Source organism: Nesoenas mayeri, assembly GCF_963082525.1.
Source record: "Nesoenas mayeri genome assembly, chromosome: 2".
NCBI lineage: Eukaryota > Metazoa > Chordata > Aves > Columbiformes > Columbidae > Nesoenas > Nesoenas mayeri.
This window is the reverse complement of record NC_137543.1, coordinates 140065482-140078331: the sequence shown is the minus strand read 5'-3', so window position 1 is coordinate 140078331 and position 12850 is coordinate 140065482. Positions and strand designations below refer to the sequence as shown.

General features: G+C 37.7%; 1 protein-coding gene across 1 annotated transcript in view; it reads left to right on the top strand.

The window, feature by feature from the left end:
- Positions 1-12850, top strand: part of CDK14 (cyclin dependent kinase 14) — a gene marked incomplete at both ends in the record, with an annotated part of 254136 nt that overhangs the window by 144767 nt on the left and 96519 nt on the right. Inside the window, one exon of the mRNA XM_080339518.1 lies at positions 4651-4713. Within this exon, the coding sequence (XP_080195644.1) occupies positions 4651-4713 (63 nt within the window). The remainder of the gene's footprint in view (positions 1-4650; positions 4714-12850) is intronic.

The following is a 12850-nucleotide window of genomic DNA, read 5'->3' as shown; positions in this document are numbered from 1 at the left end:
TGCTTTCACCCTCCTTGTGAAAGAGCCTGTTGTGCAGCTCTGCAGAAGAACTGTGTGGTGAATGTGTGTGGTGACTGCTGAACTTTCGTTATTTTTGTGGATGTTGGAACCAGGGTGTCTTCTGGAGTTACTGCCTCATTTAAAGTATCATTTCAAGGTAAGGCAGGTAATACTGCTGTAGAGAACTGGGTTCTGTCCCTTCTACATTGGAGATCGTCATCATCACCTCAATTTTATGATGTTATCACAAATTGCTGTCAATGCAATTCAGATATTACCATTTTTTTCTATTCAGCATGAGATTCTTAGTCTCCTTTGCGAAAGTGTTATACACTCACAGCTGTAACTGGGGTCAGTGGAAACATAGAAAGTGAAATAGTGCCAAATACTCTGAAAAGTTAAAACCAAAGTGCTGTAAACGGAGTTTTCCAAACCAATGATACTTAAGAATTTTTTTTCTCTTTGCCACAATTCCCTACCTGATAACAGGCAATAGTGCCACATGTCCCCTGGATTGCTATGAAACTATTTTATGTTTTTGAAGCATACGAATAGCATAGCAATAAGCAGGGCAAGAAAGCCTGTGAGATTAATATTTCTGCCTTCAGAGTGCTAAATAAGCCAGAGACTGCAAGTTGTGTGAGAACACAAAAAAACTCACAACAAACCAAAAAAACAACACAGCCGCTCTGTAATCAAGTCCCTCCTATTCTGTGCATTATATCGGATCCTGTGAAGGGGAAAAAAGTATGCGATCACATTATGCCTTTAAAGAGTTACTATAACATACATTTTTTGACAAACAAGAGGTTAGATAAACCCTGTTGATTCTGGACTTCCTTAGCTTTTGAGTTCTTTGTTATGGAAACTTGATTTAGCTCTATTTAATGGGGTTTTTTTGTAGCCGTTATGAACAGATGAGTGCTAATGGACTATTTGTACATATAGATGTGGGTAAACTGGTAGAGTTTTAAGAGCAGGAATGAATGGGATTTTGAAGTCAAGCTAAAATATACACTCTGTCAGCATAAGATTACTGGTGGTGATTTATGTGTGTTGGGGATTAACAACATGCCTGACACAGATGTTAAAAGCTAGCTTGAAGCAGACTCAATCTAGCCAGGCCCACCTGGAATCAGGATGTCTCTGACAGATATTTGCAATTACTTGGAAGTCTCTGCACCGTGTTCCCAACGTATCCCCCTTCCCTCTGAGGTGTCCTTGTCCTCTGAGACAGGGGAGAAAGGACAGTAAAAGGAGTGTTGGTCAGTTTGTTTCTTGTCTTCTACCTTGTTTCAGCATAGTTGTATGTTACTGCCAATATGTAATTGTATCTTGAACTTTCCTTTAAGGTATATAATTTATTAGGTCAAGGTGGTAACCACAGCAAAGACCCCAGTGTCAGAGTATGGCGTGCGGTATCTGAAGCCCCTGTTCTACTTGGGAAAGCACATTGCCTTCCACCTCAAAATGAAGAAAAGACTCTGGTCATCTATATAATGCCAATTTCATGCAATACCATTAGAAAACTGCTTTCATCCGGTTTCCTCTGGTTTTGTGGGTTTTTGTTTTGTTTTGGTTTGTTTGTTTGTTTGTTTGTGGTTTTTTGTGGTTTTGTTTGGTTTCTGTTTGTTTGTTTGTTTGTTTTGTTTTTGTTTTTTTTTCCAGGTTTTTTTGTTTGTTTTTTTTTTTGTTTAAGCTATCCTGAAACTTGCATTCAAGTTGTCTTCTTCAATGTCAGTTGAGCACACAAGCACCAGAGCAGACACTTGCCCGTCAAAAGGGAAAACAGGTTTAGAACTAGCTGTCCCCACAGCGCTGTCAGGTTCCGTGGCTGTACTAATGTTTAATTCAATGCGCACTGAGTCCCTACCTTGGGAAAAGTAGAGCAGCTGGTGCTGCGTTTGCTTTACCTCTACCTTCTTTTCCTTAAGTGAGGAGCAACATACTGTAACTTTGAAAGTTGCTTTCCCAGTTGGTACCATAGTGTCTAGTTGCTTCGGTGAGAAAGAATCTAACTTAATTTTATGAGGGCAAGTTCCTGAAAGATTTGAACAGAAAAGACTTGGCACTTCTGTTTATCGCCTAAATGAAAATTTAGTAGAAGTTTCTCTGTATCTGTAGCATGTGTACAGAAAAAAAATAGATGCCAAAAGACTGCTGCACATTTGACTCTATTAGGATCCCAGGATTCTGTAGAAATTACTGTTTACTTTTAAATTTTAGGTGGATGTGAGCAGTCAGTTTTTGACAGTGAGAACTACTGATGCAGAAGGTTATATCGAGCTGCCAGTAGTCCTGGTCCTTGGGGTAGGAAGAAGAGGTGAATGGCATGTAACACAAACATAATCATAATTCATGTTCCTGTATGGAGGAAATACGTCCAAATAATAACAGAAATAAAGGTGGAAGAAAATGGGCTTATCCTCCCAATTCATTAAAAGTATATTGGAAATAAAAAGACAACTTAGTGCTGTTACTAATGATATGACTCTGAAGAGGATGTTCTTAGAAGATGTTTGGTGAACCGAAAAGTACGGCTAGTGCACAGTTTGGGTGCCAGGGTGTCAAGGACCTTCGGAAGTAGTCCTGGTGGACAATCTAAAGTGAAATTTCAGGCTTTTCTTTAAACTTCTCCCAAGTGCTGCAGGTGCTGTCACTATTCAAAGATTTGTATTTAAGTTAAAGAAGAGAACCTGTTATTCCACCAGGCTGCACTTCTCTTCAATAACAGATAACGCATTTAAATGAAGGAATTCTCCCCAACTTCTTATTTGACACCAGTCAGTTATGACATTTCAGCTGATATTTTGCTGGAGGCAGACTCTTGTGCTGGGGTTAATAAACCAAACCTGCTAGGTTTTCCAAACAAATTACAAGTTAGCAGATTACTTTGTTCCAGTATGTTTCCTTGGTGTTGATACAGTAAAACAAGACAACTGGGTGATGTGTACTAAAGGATGACTGGTCCATTTTTGGCATGGTTTGTTGATACAGTCCCAGAAAACTAACTGGGAGAATAGAAGAGGAATATGTACCTGAATTGTCTAAAAGTTTTATAGAAGCTGGGAATAAGTCTTTGAGCTAAACATAGACTTCATGCAAAATGTACTTCACTGACAGTAACTGTTCACTGAGTGAGGTGTAATTTTTAATTTTCTTTTTAAATGCATTCACTAGTGTGTTAACTATAAATTGAAGTGTTGCTTGCTGTCACCTGTGTTTTGGAAGAAGCTCTCTTGTGTTGTATTTAGTGTATCCTGTGCGCTCGTGATACCCACATGGGTCATTTTGGGAGTCAAGCGATTGGCTTCCTGCAGTCAGGGCACTCACCCTCTTGAAGCTGTGTAACAATTCCTGAAAAAAGTTGTGCTAGTGCACAACCTAGTCAGCCAGTGCATCTTACGTCATTGCAATGTTAATTCTACATGCACAGAGTGTTTTCATAGTTTATGACTTCACAAGAGAAGATTACACAGAACAGTTGTGACCGGCACGAATTTTGTGTCTTAGGAGATGTGAACTTTCCTCTGTATTCATAAAACTATGCAAAAAGAACACTAGAGAATGGCTCCTGGACTGGGAAATGCTGCACAGAGAAACCATTCTGCTATGTCGAAGGCAGCTCTTGTCCAAAACTCTCACCTCGAAAACTGCCTATATTTCAGTTGGCCTGATCTGTATGTGAAGCAGGTATTGCCAAGTAGCTTTTCAAGGAATGTTGGATGATTTTTACCAGATGTGTTCAGAAACCAGATGTGGAAGGCTCTGAGTTTTTGGTGGTTAATCTAGTGCATATTTTTGCTTTGTTTATTCTGAACATAATTCCAGAAGCTGGGTTGTGCAAGCGAATCAGAGAAGCAACATGCCACTTCACTGAAGGCATGCTGCTGACTGGTGCAAAACTGAAGAAATGCAAGAGAAAAATTCAGAGAAAATAGTATTTCCATAGTAAAAGCAATAAATACTTATTAATTAAAAATAACGTTAATTTCTACATTGCAAGCCTGCTTATTTTCTGAAGAGATTTTATAGTATATATTTGCAGGGAATATAGGCAACTACGAAGTGAAAACTTTGTTTTGAGTCTTCAGTGAAGATGTTTTCTGAAGTATCTGTAATTAATAGCTGTACATGTGCATAATATGCACTTCTTTTTGAGCTGGAAACTATCATTCAGTATGCTGATATGCATACTGAATTCAGATTTATTTTCTAAACCATTAGCCATCTTAATCTAAAATCACCATAACATTCTATTTAAAAGGCAGTGTTTCAATGTGAATAATTAGAGTAGCATTTGAGCTTCTCCCTTTAGGTTCCTCCTCTTCCTTTCAGGTATTACTTTTATGGTGTTGAAGGTGATATGGTCCTTACAAGGTGTAAAATTATACTAAAATTCAAGTAACTAATTTACCATACACAGGATGTTAGGAAAAAATGTAGTTTACATTTGATGAATATTCATATCAGTCAAGTTGCCAAGGTTGTTAAAGAAAATGAAGTGTAAAGGTACAAGTGTGCATATGTGCACATGACTGAAAATTCTCCTTATTTTCCATTTGTTCTGTCCATTTTTAAGTAGAAGGATATTTATTGCTGCAGTCATACAGATATTAATATACTTTTTTCCATCTGACTTTCTTTTAGCACACTGATTTATGTCAGTACATGGACAAACACCCTGGAGGGCTCCATCCAGAAAATGTGAAGGTAAGAGTCAAAAAGAACACACACTCAAGGCAAACGGAGTAACAGTAACTTTGTCTAAATGTCCTGTTAGTTGTTTCATAGAAACTGATTATTAGCTAAAGGGAAAATGATTGGCATATGGAGAACATTTTAAAATATTTATTTTTCTTTAAAAATAATTTTAAATGGCAGTATTTGAACATTCCCACAAAAGAACTTTTGAAGTGTGTAAAATTGATTCAGAGCCAGAATATATGAGTAAATACTGTTTCAGTGTTGGTAACCCCTCCTCTCTGTTCAAACATTTGCTCTTAAGACAAGGCAATATTGCCCTAAAGCCCCTGAATAGACTTACTTTAGGCTGTCAGTTCTAGATCTTCGGTCAGGTAAGTCATTGTAGGTTCACTGAGCTTGAGGGAACTGTAATGAATTATATTAGCTGAATGTACTGGTTTTTATATGAGCATATAAAATCTTCCCTAGTCTTTTTGCTCACTTATTTTGATGAAGCATTTTCATAGCTGATCTCACTTTTAAAAAATTTTTTCCTTCTAAGATAGTTGCTGAGAATCATCATGCAGGAAGGAGGGAGTTTATTAGCAGGATTTAATGGAAAGATAGATTGGTAGAAACTTGATCCAGTTACTTTCTGGGAAGTCAGCCAGATGATTTTAGTATCAAATGGAAGCCAATCAGACATGCAGAATGTGTCGTGTGTGTATAGATCACCCGGATGATATTTGTTACACTTGTCTTGCACTTTGACATCAGTCCCATTGTTGTTCCACTTGGAAGTGTTTAAATCTTCACTTGTCATGCTGAGAGCTTTATTCCAGTATTTATTTTCTTGAAATTGAGAAGTTAATGGGAAGAAATAAATCTCTCTTTCCTGGAAAACTCAGAAGGCCTGTTTGGTTTAAGAAAAGAAAACTTTTAAAAATAGGGAAAGAATTTCTTTTTTTTCTAGTAGCTGATCATTGTTGCACATCAACTAATTGTACAGTGTAGATTGATTAATTTTCTGTGTTCTTTCACTGAAAAGTGACATCTGCAACCTATGAATTTAGATGAGAATCACTGCCATCAAATTGGAAGAATTCTTCCCTACTGCATATATTTGACCCAACTGGAAAACTAAAAAAAAACCAGTAATGTGTATGTTGCAAGATAGCATCCTTGTAATGTGTGACTGCCACTCAGACATTCTGGCAGCATAGACAGGGGTAGCCCCCAGGTCTCGGCCCAGTGCCAGCTTTACGGTGCCTCTGTGAGAGTGGCACTTTGAAACGGCTGAAGGTGGGTGAGGTGAGACTCGCTTTTCAACCACTAAAACTTTCGAGCTGTCTTCGCTGCTCAGTTTCCCAAGCAGAGTTTTATGTGCTGAATGTGCTTGTTAAAACAATGGCTTCATATTTCATTTCCCTGCATGGATACTTTTACGTTTGGCTCTCTGAGGTTTGAGATAAGCTAAGACTGGCTTTGAAAGTTCTTCGTGCTGCTTCAGATTTGTAAGACCTGCTCCAAGGCTGCAGTGCTGTATAGCTCAAGATCTAATATGCAGCAGTCATTGTAGCTGTAATTGTTCCCCACTGAGAAGACATCATAAGTCACGTAACTCTTCTTTTTCTTGATCGTATCAGGGCCCAGTGAGCTTGTCTTTGAGGAGAGGCATACGCAGATAATTGGGCTTGCTAATACATCAGTCCTTTAAATCCCGAGATACCTGTCTTCTAAAACAGAAGCTGCGGAGGGAGCTGCAGCAGCATTTCCCTTTCAGATTTTGCCGCATGTATTCCTGTGGCGTCTTTTACCATCCAACAACAGTGTTCAGCAGCATTTCCGACGCATATGGGCACATTAGAAATATTTCTTTGAATAGCAAGTGTAGAGTCTTGGTGTACTGCTAGTTTAAGCTTTTTAAAGTCCAGATGGATTATTAATAAAAAGGAAACTGTAAAAAAAGAGGAAAAAATGTTGGGAAGTTGGAGCAAATGTAACTACTCTTCTAACATGAGCATCCCATTGGACATTTTTTTTTTTTTCTGTTAAATAATATTAATGAAAATGGATTATACATATTTACTAGATGCTTTTGCCAGGCCAGCAGCAAAGGCTAGCTTTAATCCACAGCAGTACTTAATTAAAACCTAACGTGATGATTTGAGCTCCTACCATTTTATAACAGAATCGACATACCTGGAGTTTTCAGTTAAATACCTGCTTTCAGTGAAAAATACCTGCTTGGTTCAACAGTGATGTCTTCAGCTGGGAGGACAAGAATTGCAGAGAGAACAGAACCCAGTCACGTATGCTAACAGCTCTCAGACCTTCACTAGCATGCAAAACTAAAAGCTTGCGCTGCTCTCTTCTCACGGAGGAGATCAGATGGTTACTACATAATATCTTAATGCTTTGTTGTGCTGTACTCAGATTTCCAACTTACGTAATTGTGTTTACCACCTATTTTGGTTTTAGCTTCTGGACAGAGTGGTCTGTCTGGAGTTTCAGCTGATTTTTGAGGGTTGAGCTGAGCCATGTTAATTAGCCCTCTCTCCCTGCCAGCCCCTTCTTGCTAGAGGTCCTTCAGGAATTTCATTTTTAGTCAGACTTTCAGACAGTGTTTGTTCAGAATCACTGGTTATGTGATCCCTAAATCCATTTATAAAAACTTCAGTTGAGCAATTATATTCCAGTAGCAATAAATTAGTCTCAGCTCTCTCGGGCTAACCTGTGGGATTAAGCCATTGATGCTCTCGCAGTATGACAGAAGGCCCCCCGCCTTTTAATTTTGTTCTTGAGGAAAGTATTGCCTACTGGTGAATACTCTTTTCTGGCTTGTTGCCAGTTATTATAAATACAAAACCACATAATCACACACCTTTCTTTTTCCAAATAATATTATACAGTAGTTCTTGTGAAACAGTACTTTATGGGAATGCAGAAGCAAAGCTTTTGTTTCTATAGAACATCTTCAGCCTAATTATATTTCTGAATTTTCTCTGTATTTACGAGCTAAAGAAAATGCTTGTTCCCTCAGGCTTACTTTTAGATGAAGAATCATAAATAGAATAAAATCCAGATTACTTTGATGGACACACATATTGCTGTCCCCTCGGGTGTTGTGTTTGACATTGCCTTTCTTTATGGCTTCAAACAGGCTATTCACTGTCACTTAAACGTTTTAAATAAAGAGTAAGAAGAATATTATAAGTATGTGGAAGTATAAAGACAGATGTTTCACTTGGCAGTTGTAGAAGTCTTTGGACAGTATGTTTAAGCAAAGAAAAAATATTGCTTCCTGAACTATTAGCTTTAACATTTTTAGTGGTACATATGTATTCACACATAATGATTTCAGAATTTTGTAATTCATGTGTGGAGGCCCAGGTCTTACAAATAACATTAGGTGTTAAACCCTTCCAAGAATTTGTGTGTGAGGCTGAGGCATTATTATTTTAAGTTATTTTTTAAAATACGTGGCCCTGAGAATGTTAAACTAAGTATCCTGGTGACACAAATGTGATTAGGTACCTGCAACATCTTTATCAGCTAGAAGGGAAATTGGCAGAAGGCAGTTGTTTCAACACATAGATTCTTCAAACTTTGTTAGCTCCAAATACACAATTGTATACATCTTTGGTAATTAGCAAGCCTGCATATCTAACATTTATTTATAACTATATATTAATATACTTTGTACAGTATTATAGTTAGAGATCAGGACAGAAAAGTTCAGTAGGTCCCTATTTACTGGGCACAGCCTCATCTTCTCTAGTTTTGAAGATGTCTTTCTCAGTCTTTCCAAAACTGAAGGCAAGCAATAAATCTTAGGTACATGGCCTCACATATAATTATGTGTCTGTTGGAAGTTACTGCTGCAGCCTGCACACGGTTGGAGCTAAGAGTTGATGGGTAGTTGTGTACCATGCAGTGCTTGTCAAGCTCTAAAATGTGGCTGTGGCAAACTGAGGTACAAGACTCGCTCCTGACTCTCCCTGTGCTGTTCCTCTTGGCCTGGACTGCTGAAGTCTGCACTCCTGGCTTTCTTTCTACAGCTCTTGCTGCCTTCAAAGATAGTTCATCCTTCTTGGACTCTCAGTTGAAACATCTGGATTGCTTCCTAAAACAGGAACTCTAATGGTCACAGCAGCAAACTGACCCTGCCAGTCATTTTTTTATTATGACCTTCATTCCAATTTGTGCCTCTTTCTGTTTGGTGCAGGGTTATCTCTACCAGCCTTTTCACTTGTCTTCTTGGTTTTTCTGTACCTTTGTTTGCAGCTGTGCATAAACAGTTTTTGTTTTGTAAATTCATAATTTAATTTTTAACTATCATTTTTTTATATTTCAGCATGTTCTATAAAAATGTAACTGTTTTAAACTTCTTTTAACCTTTGAAATATCATCTTTATTTTAACTTCATCTTTTACTCCATATTATTTCATTCCGAGAAATGCAAGTAAGTTCATCTTTATGTTTTGATGCATTTGTTTTATAGTTGGGCCTGTTTTCTGTAACTGCTATTACTGATGGAAAAAGTGGAGCACAGGCTTGGATCAGTCATGCCTGCATTGCTTGTTTGCATTCCTGCCTTAAAAATAAAGCTATTAATGAAAGCTGATTTGCTTTTTAATTAGTGATGCTGCATTGAAATATCTGTAGTCTTTTGGGAAAAGCATCCTCATTTTTTTCTCTCTGCCTTTTTCCCTCTACTTCCAGTCTAAGAGGTAATACCGATTTGTGTGACCATTTAACTTCAAAAAAACACCTTGACAAAATAAAAAGATGCTTGCCTCTGACCCACTATTCCTTAATCCATGCAACACCAGTCTGAATGACAAAAGGTTTGTCAACCAGACAAAAACTATCTTTGTCTCTTAATCACTCTCAAAATCTTTTACTTTGGGCAATTTGGAAGGCTCCTGTCATCTACTGTGACCAGTGGGAGAAGCAACTTCCAGTTTGTTCTTATTGCATTTATTATTGCTGCTCTGATTTGTTCTTCTCCCTGAGCACATTTTCTCTTCCCAGGGCCAAAAAGTGATAACAAGAAATAGGCAGACCCTCTTGTTGAACTTTGCACACATGAAACAGCGATATTCAGCCTTCTCCCAGGCACATTCAAGACTTCAGGCCTCGCTCATCTCAGTTCTGAGCCTTCCTTGTGCCTAGGAAGCAGGACACAGCAGTGTTCTATGCATACTTGATGGATATTTTTAAAGCCACACCCCAATCAACTTAGCCCCACGCCCACCACAGCCTTTGAAAATGAGTTTTGTTGCTGTAATACTGGGTCAGAGAACACAGTTTACTCTCCAGGTGACAGGTAAACGTGTGTGGCAAAGTGTGGAGTGGAATTTGGATATCGTTTCCTAGGACAGCCCAATAACTCCATAAAAAATATGCTTGTGTTTCAGTCTTAAGCCTTCTACAAAAATAGTTTAAAAGAAATGTAATTAATAGGAATTATTGAAGCATAATGGGATGCTGCAAGATTTTTCTGTGCTAAATGCTCAAGAAGAGATCGCTCGACTTTATAGCACTCTCAGTTAAAAAACAAACAAACAAAGCCCCAAATCCCAAATCAGATATAATAAAAATATTGGATATATTAAACCAAGATTTTAATACTGGCCTCCTAAACAAACATGAAATGCATGTTGAATTGAAAATGTTGAAATACAGTGAATGTTATCTGATGTTATCAGAAATCTCTGGCACGTAATCACTTGTGGTATTCCTTTATTCCTCTCCATACTGCAGTACTGTGAACGTTTTCCTTAACAGTTGCAGTTTTTAAAGTTGAATCTTTTTTTTGTCAGATGAATAATTTGGCCATTTAATGATTAATGTGAAAATTAATAATCTGAGTCAAAGCCACAGGGTAGTTGTCATCTGATGTCTTTTGTAAATGTAAATATTCATCATCGGGCTGATTATAGCTTTAGGATAATCTGAAGCACACAGGGTAGGGAAGCATTCAGAATGCGGCAGGATTAGGCAGCTCCTGTGTCCCATCCATGTGAGGCTTTACTACATTTGACGTGCAGCTGCTTGAACCCTGGCAGCAGCAGCACACTGCGTACTGGCCTTTGCTAAGCAGTAGCTCCATTCATTATTAATAAGATATAAAAACATATGCTTGCTAATAAAGCATAGTATCTGAAAAGTATGATAAAAATGATTTGTAGGTTACAGTTGTGTTATCAATGTAGACTTGCCTGGTGTGCTTCTATTTTCTTTCCATCCTGTGATTGTATAAACATCCGTGGCATGGACAATAGATTTGTGTTCCCTTTTTCTGGGAGGTGTGCGTTGAATCCCATGGCCAGTCCTGCATCCACCTGTGACAAATGTGTAGGGGAAGCTGTGGCATGTGAGCACCTGTGTGTAACTACAGGTGTCTGACCAGAAGGTTGACTGCCATAGACTTGGGTATACAGGAATTGGGCAATTAAACCATGATAATACATCCAGCGATGATGAAATTTCATGTCTTGTTTCACCTATCATGTTGTCTTACTGGAGTCTGGAGAAAACACTCTTTTACTCTAAGGTGAATACCTGCTGTGGTGGTCCTTCCAATTTTATCGGTCATTACTGGATAACTAATGTCATGCTTTTGAAATCTCTTTCCTATTCACTGAAATGAAGGAAGCTGCTTATGTAGAGTTGAATTAAAAACATATTTCGACAGATATGCTAAGTAGGAAGCAATGCTGTTTAATGTGGTTGAGAAGTTGCTATTTTTCATTCCCTATTCAGCGAACAGGCAGGTGTACAGCAGGCAGAATAATGTTATGCCAAATTAAGGTCGTCTTTTACACATGGCATTGAGAATTGATTATTTAAATTAGACTTTTTAGTTATCAGACATTAAATATGGCATCAGCATTTCACTCTGTGTCAGTCTTGTCACTTTAAGTAATGATTTGATAATATGCACAACTGTGAACAGTAAATGCAGAATCTTTATCAGTACGTTAAAATTCATGCTAGAAGAATGTCACTTTCATATCTATTTTGTGTGTGTGTGTGTAACTTATTGTCTGTGTGATCCATATGGTTCACATATGGCAAAAAAACCCCACAAGAATATTGTAAGGATGAAGAAAACACTTTTTCCAGTGTCTCTAAAACTGATGAGGCACCAATTGCCACCCTGAGCAGCACGGAGGTGAACTGGAGAAAGGTAGAGAAGGAGATTTAATCGAATGGAATTTATTTTTTCTTTGCTATTCAGGAGAAAAAAAACCTGAGTGACTCTTCCACTTATTGAACCCTAGCAGATGACTATAACTGATCATATAGGAATGTCTTTACACTCATTTAATTAAGCACACCTTCCTCATTGCAAATGACTTTAGTAGTACCCAGAGGGGGCAAAAAATGATTAAAAGAACATCAAAGAGAATAAAAGTTAACAAATTAACACTTTCCAATCTCCCTCCTTTGCAGTTTTGCTTCAAATAAGTGGAAAAATCTGTATTTTTTTTTTTTTAAGTAATGATATGATATGCATTCCCAGTGGCTGTATTGAATGCATTTCTGCATGATGTTGGGTTTCGTAAGACTCTGGTGTAAGGAATGCAGAAACAAGTTAGAAGCCCTTATAAATGCATTTTGGAGTGAATTATTTTAAAATTTTTGTTGGAGAGAACTCAGTTCCAGAGAGAGTGGATAGGATAACCTTTTATTGAAATAAAGCTTGTTATGATCATGAAAGTAATACTGATTCAAATGGCTAACAAATTTTTATTCAGACAGGATCCTTTATTCCTAAAGATGCAATTTAATCTCAAGTCAACACTTTGTTAATTAATTTTTTCTTCTGACAATTTAAGCAAGAGAGTCTACAAAGCTTTGACCAGAAAAGGTCAGCATTTCCCCAGGACACTGTCAGAAGTGGAAAGTTGGCTTTTATCTCATGGGTATTATCCTGGTTGGGAGGGGTACAAAGAATAGTAAACCAACAGTGTTAAAAAAGATTGTGCTTGATGAGCTTTTGACATGCTAGCAGAAGTCACAGCGAGACATTTCTCATTGCTTCTGTGATAGTATGTATTACCAGGTACTTTTTTCTAATGTTGATGGTTTAAAACAAGTAGCTCTAAAACTCCCAAAAAAACTAGTAAACTGAAACATAACTGAGCATTGT